Consider the following 6,295-nt stretch of genomic DNA (forward strand, 5'->3'; position numbering starts at 1 on the left):
TAGTTCGAATTGGAAGACTTCTCTACTGATTAGGGCTGCTATATAAACAACTCTAGGTCGTTTTTAATAAGATATCAAGCGAGAGACATATCAAGGAGAGCCATAAGAAGACCGTATTAGCACGATTCAACAAAGACGAAGAATATCTTGTTTTTACTTGTGTATCTTTGTTTTAAGTTGTAACTTGGATGCTAGTTTTTTTATTTGTGAACCTTAATCTTGTTTTTTACTTGGTTTTGTTTATTCGTTCTAAACGCTACGTTTGTTATACCATGTTTTCATCGGAACCCACATTGATGATGAGTCCGATTATGGGCTAATCGTTATCATGGGGTTCTAACGGATTTATTTATGGATTTCTTTAGTTAAATTGTTTCGATACCTTAGTGTATGGTGATTGTATGATAACCTAGTATTGGTTGTGCATATTCGTCTTATGAGGGTCGGGAACTTATAAGATAGTGTGTTAATTCTAAATGTAGTAAAAGTGAACTTAAGGATTTAGAACTTGCCATGCTAGCATAGGTTCATGTATTCGTTATGCATGATTCGTAGATAATTTTAACCATCTTACTTGCCCTATGTAATCAAGATAGATAACTTGTGCTTAAACCGTTATGTTGTCATATTCTATAAACATATAGGGTCTCAATATAATTTATGTCTATTCAGTTTTTATCTCTTTTGTAGATCTCTGCTAGTATGGTACTCGTACAACGAAAGTTGGCATTTATCAGTTTCGTATTATCTGATTAGTGTTATCACCATTACATGCAAAGGTTGAGAACAATAAGGCTATTGAATGAAGTATTTATTGAAGTCATATTTGTCATATATATTAATTCAACTAATCTTGTTCTCTTAGTTATAATTGTTAGTTCAATTCTTAGTTATAAACAACCTCAATTTGTTATCGTATTAGCATTGAACAATAATCATACATTGTTGCTTAAGTGCATTAATTAATTAGTTAACCAAAGCCAGTCTATGTGGGAACGAACTAGAAAAGATTATATACTACTTACGAATTCGTATACTTGCGTGTATTATTAGCGCGTGTTTAGCGACTAACAAGTTTTTGGTGCCACTTCCGGGGACTATAGTGTTAATTTATAGTTTATGTGCTTTCCATCAGTGGTCATTAAAGTTCATTGACTCGGACATTGTTACTTATTTGTTTCCTTGTCTTATTTCAGGTACTCTAGCGAGGGTGTATGCATACGCGTTTGCGTACTCATATAAGAACTCTGGATAAAGTCGAGGAAGAACTTGTGGTGGTTCATAGGGAAGTTTTTGAGGAAGAAAAGAAGGTAGAAGAAGAAGAGAAAGTCGAGGAACCAGCTTTAGTAGAGATGGGTGATCAAGCAGAAAACCCTAAGGCTTTGATGGACTATTCTCAGCCTAGGATTAATGACATTCAGTCAAGCATCATCAGGCCAGCCATCAGGGCTAACACTTTTGTGATCAAGTCAAGCACGATTCAGATGATACGGAACTCAGTTCAGTTTGGGAGTTCTAATACTGGAGACCTCAACATGTACATCAGGGATTTCATCAAGATCTGCGACACATTCAAGTTCAATTATGTAACTGAAGATGCTATCAAGCTGCGACTCTTCCCATTCTCTCTTAGAGACAAAACTAAGTGCTGGTTACATTCTCTACCAGCAGGGTCTACCACCACTTAAGAAGATCTTGCTCAAACGTTTCTCACTAAATTCTTCCTTATGGCGAAGACTGCTGCAATCAGGAATGCTCTTACTCAGTTTGCTCAACAAACTGGAGAATCTCTGTGTGAGGCTTGGGATTGATATAAGTAGATGCTAAGGAAGTGCCCACACCATGGCATGCCTGATTGGATGATTATTAACTGTTTCTATAATGGATTGGGTGCTACTTCTAGACCTATACTTGATGCAGCATCAGGAGGAGCCTTGTGGGCTAAGAGCTACCATGAAGCTTATGAATTAATTGAACTGATGGCTGCTAATGAATACCAGAATCCTTCCCAAAGACTGACTCGGGGAGAAGTACACTATGCCATAAGTGGGCTATTGTAATGCTAAATGGTGTTACAATAGGCCCTAAAAGCGTTACAATAGGTCTATTGTAACACCAGGAGGCGTTATGTATACGAGCATTACAATAGACACCCTAATGTAACACTTTACTGATCTATTATAACAGAGAGGAAATACAATTGGCACCTACTGTAACACTAACAGGCCCAAATGTAATGCAACATGAGTGATACAATAGCTTGATCAAGATTGTATAAGTGGGACCGCCTGTGGGTCCCATATAACATATTGTAACAGTCTGTTCTATCAATTGTAACACCAATCTTTCTAATTAAGTAATTGTAGCATTTATAATCTAACACTAAATTAAATTATACATTACACTATAATAGGCATATGTAACATTTAATTTTAAAATTTGAAATACATGTTCTGTTTAAAATCTACAATACATATCCAAAATGTCATAAACACCACATAAAATTAGAACAATATAATCGATCAATTAACCATACTCCAAGCATATCCAAAATATAACGAAGGTTATTAATACTTTGCAGCTATGTTGATCCCCTTCTTCCTATAACACATTCTTGGATTTTACTTCTCCCAATAATCATTTTCTCTGTTTCACCACCTTTTCTTATAAATTTTTATCCTCGGTATAAATCTGATTCATAACAAAAATAGATCAAAGTAGGTTAGGGAGTAATTAGACTAATTACGCATACTTAGTAGGTTAGAAAGTGGTCAGACTAAATGCACATACTTGTCAGCGTGCATATTTCAATCACGAAACACTTGGAACCATATTACAGGCCTCTAAAGCTTATCACTTCCCTAAGTAGATACCTAAAATGAATTGTTACATGTAAGGCAGCTGTTTTACAGCATTAGGAGTTCGGTAAAAGATAACCAATTTGTAGAAGGGAATAACAGAGCAAGTTTTTCAATTCAGTTGCCTTTTACTGAACTTACTGAGATAGCATATGAGGAATTGCTGCGCCACTAACTCCCATATGGAAAACAAATATAAGCACGGGGTCCAAAACAACATTTGCTAGATCTCCAACAACTGTTTCAAACATTAAGTATGGGCTTAGTAGGTTCTGTGCATAGATGTTATCCTTGCTCAAGTATAACTAGTGTAATAATACATGTGCCATATAGGGGAGTTTTAGTATCCCTAAATCCTCAAAAAACTCCTTGCATGGCTAAAGAGAGAAGAACTGCTGGAGCACCCAATGATCTTAGTTTCAAATACCGTTTTGTAGGCTCTAGCATAGGAGAATTCTGTATAAAAGAAATATCAGATATATAATCAAGTTTGATTTTTGGAGAGATTGAAAACAATTAACTCGAGTTCATGAAAAGATGAGATGTACTTACAGATCTGAACAGTCTTTGACACGAAGCACCCAAAGAGATTATTATAAAACACTGATACTTCTGAATAGAAAACAGACCTGACCATCCAAAACTTCAACTTCTTTTTCCAATTGCATCCTTTCCTCATCGTAATTTATCACAGCCTCCAGTGAAGACATATCAGAAGCTTCAATCTCCTTTATGAGATGAAAGATATCCATGTGTTCTGGTATTGGAATCTCTCGACGCCTAATAGCAGTAAGGAGAGTAGATTTTCCACAACCATTCAATCCAAGAAAGTCCTACCACCTACAAATTATAAGATGCCTGAGTGTGCAGATATGAGTTGCATATAGCCACATTAATTAAGAGTTGCATAGTAACAGGGGAAAACACAAACCTGCCACTCAGAATCGACAATGGGATCATGTCCGTGAAAGGTAAGAGACAGAGACTCTATCTGCAAATCACCAACAAAGATCAGCTAATAACCAATCAAATATATTCATATAAATCATTCAGGATGACGACCAAACTTAAGATGCATATTGGTAAAAAAGGATTTACATATTTTCATCAAATGCAATTTTTGAAGAGCCGCACAATCAAGGTCACACTCTGAACAAGTGCTTTCTCACTTATACAATAATGAAAAATAACAAGTATAAAAATATTAACTGAAAAATTGAGACTACTCCCAACAACATACTATTCTTTAAGCTTTCAGAAAATTATAGAAATTCTTACAAGTCATCTAACAAAATTGATCAAAGAAATATAATCGGAATATGAAGAACAAGGTGCAAATTTTAGACTTTAAAATGAAATTACCAAGTCAAAGAAAAGAGGACATGAATTAGTGTTATGTCTCAACTTATCATGATAACAGGGATCAACAATCAGACCCATAATTTACATCCACCCTACTAAATTCAGAAGTTCATTTTGGGTGGGAAAGGCTATAGAAAACCTGTAGATTTCATCTATACTGACCATGGTTGAGAAAAGATGCCTTGCTCAAACCTTGAGGACCTCAATTATCAGGAAATAATTCATGACACGAAAGAGCAAGAATTCTGCAAGTTATTTCACACAGTATAAGTCTTAAACAACAGGACACTCTATGTCCAGTCATCTTTTTTATATCTTTCATCACAAAATAATTAATTAAAACTAGGCACCAAGATGAAATAAAATTACTCAAATAACAACAAAATCAATTACCAAGAGAGCAACATCGCCGGAAAACTTAGAGGCAACAGAAGAAGAAGAGCTATCCATCAAAACAAACATAAGCAGATGCTGCGAAGAATCACTCAGGATAAGTTAGGGTTGGAAAATACGTACATATTTATCGGTTAATCAGACAAAAAGAATTAAAGCCCCAATTTGAAATCCTACACACCCTGCAAAATCATATAAACTGAAAAGTTAGTAGCAACCTTTGAATTAGAGCCATATAATTGTGTTATCAAATATCAAATCTTTAATTTGATCTTCGATTCATTCCTAAAACTAGAGAGAATGTTTTCACATAGAGCTGAGAGAGAGATGTGAGAGAGTCTGTTTGACTGAGCGTGTTTTGTAAGTGGTCTGGCCCGAGTCTTTTTCATTTGGTGGGAAAAATACCGCCCATTTTTTCACCTATAAAACTGTGTTCTAATTTTTTATTTTTTTTATTTTACTTTTTAAATTTTAAATATTAAAGTATGATTTATTAAATAAAAGACAAAAAAACTAACTTCTGTATTTATGTACAATTTACTTTTATAAATTATATAATATTATATATTACATTTTTATTCACTGATAAACTGAAATATAATTTTAATACTAATTCATAATAATATTTTTAATTTAATATTTTTTAAATATAAAAAAGTAACACTAATTGAATAAAAGACAAAAAAACTAATTTCTGTATTTATGTACAATTTACTTTTATAAATTATATTATATTATATATTACATTCCTTATTCACTAATAAACCAGAATATAATTTTAAAACTAATTTATGATAATATTTTTATTTTAATATTTTTTAAAAATAAAAAAATAACTAATGTAACACCAAGTGCTAGTGTTACATGTCGTGCAAAACCAACAATTCTCTGTAACACTATTGTTGTAGCTATTGTAACACTAATTGAGAGGTGTTACAATAGGACAAAAATTTCTTAGCTAATGTAACGCTGCTTGTAACACTTGCATTACGGTAGCCCACTTATGGCGTAGTGGTAGCAGGAATTCTGGAGTTGGATGCAGCAACTACTATAGCTGCCCAACTTAAGGCTTTGATGATGAAGGTGGGCACTTTGGATAATTATGGGGTTAATCAAATCACTAGTGTCTGTGAGCTTTGCGCTGGTGCCCATGAGAGTGATCAGTGTACAATTTCTAGTGAATCAGCTCAGTTCGTGAGCAACTTTCAACGTTCGCAGCAACCCGTGCCAACCACTTATCATCCCAACAACCGCAATCATCCTAATTTCAGTTTGAGCAATGCTCAGAATGTGGTTCAACAGCCTTATCAGCAGTATCCAGCTAAGCAGTACAAACCCCCTGGTTTTCAGCAAACGCAATATGCACCAAGACAGCAATTCAAGCTGCAACAAACTAATGAAAAATCTGAACTAGAGGAGTTGAAGCTTATGTGCAAGATTCAAGCTATTTCTATCAAGACCTTGGAAAATCAAATTGGGCAAATTGCCAATGCCTTGCTAAATCGTCAGCCTAATACACTACCTAGTGACACAGAAGTGCCAGGAAAGAGGGAAGCTAAGGAGCAGGTAAAGGCAATCATTTTGTGGTCTGGAAAGGTTGTGGATTCCGAACAAACTCAAGCGTTGACTGAAGAAGCTGGGGCTGAGAAAGAAGTTGAGTAGCAGGAGTTGAAGTGGAACCA

General features: G+C 34.8%; 1 protein-coding gene and 1 non-coding gene across 2 annotated transcripts; both read right to left on the reverse strand.

Annotated features, from left to right (window-relative positions):
• Positions 1–1,742: 1,742 nt before the first annotated feature.
• On the reverse strand, positions 1,743–1,849 carry LOC141670255 (small nucleolar RNA R71). Its single transcript, XR_012554494.1, has one exon. It is a non-coding gene; the product is annotated as a small nucleolar RNA R71 (small nucleolar RNA).
• Positions 1,850–3,215: 1,366 nt separating this feature from the next.
• Positions 3,216–4,670, reverse strand: LOC141665575 (ABC transporter F family member 1-like). The gene is made up of 4 exons (XM_074471559.1): positions 4,614–4,670; positions 3,790–3,849; positions 3,488–3,691; positions 3,216–3,314 (listed from the first exon to the last, which is right to left on the reverse strand). The coding sequence occupies exons 1-4, from the start codon at positions 4,668–4,670 to the stop codon at positions 3,216–3,218; spliced, it is 420 nt and encodes a 139-aa protein (XP_074327660.1).
• Positions 4,671–6,295: the final 1,625 nt, after the last annotated feature.

The sequence above is a fragment of the Apium graveolens genome, chromosome 6, assembly GCF_009905375.1.
Source record: "Apium graveolens cultivar Ventura chromosome 6, ASM990537v1, whole genome shotgun sequence".
NCBI lineage: Eukaryota > Viridiplantae > Streptophyta > Magnoliopsida > Apiales > Apiaceae > Apium > Apium graveolens.

Excerpts from the sequence above, each read along its gene's own strand:
- LOC141665575 (XM_074471559.1), bottom strand. The coding sequence starts at position 4,670 with ATGGATAGCTCTTCTTCTTCTGTTGCCTCTAAGTTTTCCGGCGATGTT. Across the intron at positions 3,850-4,613 it reads CCGGCGATGTTGCTCTCTTG|ATAGAGTCTCTGTCTCTTAC; the intron begins GTAATTGATTTT and ends GGTGATTTGCAG. Across the intron at positions 3,315-3,487 it reads TTGAAGTTTTGGATGGTCAG|AATTCTCCTATGCTAGAGCC; the intron begins GTCTGTTTTCTA and ends TCTTTTATACAG.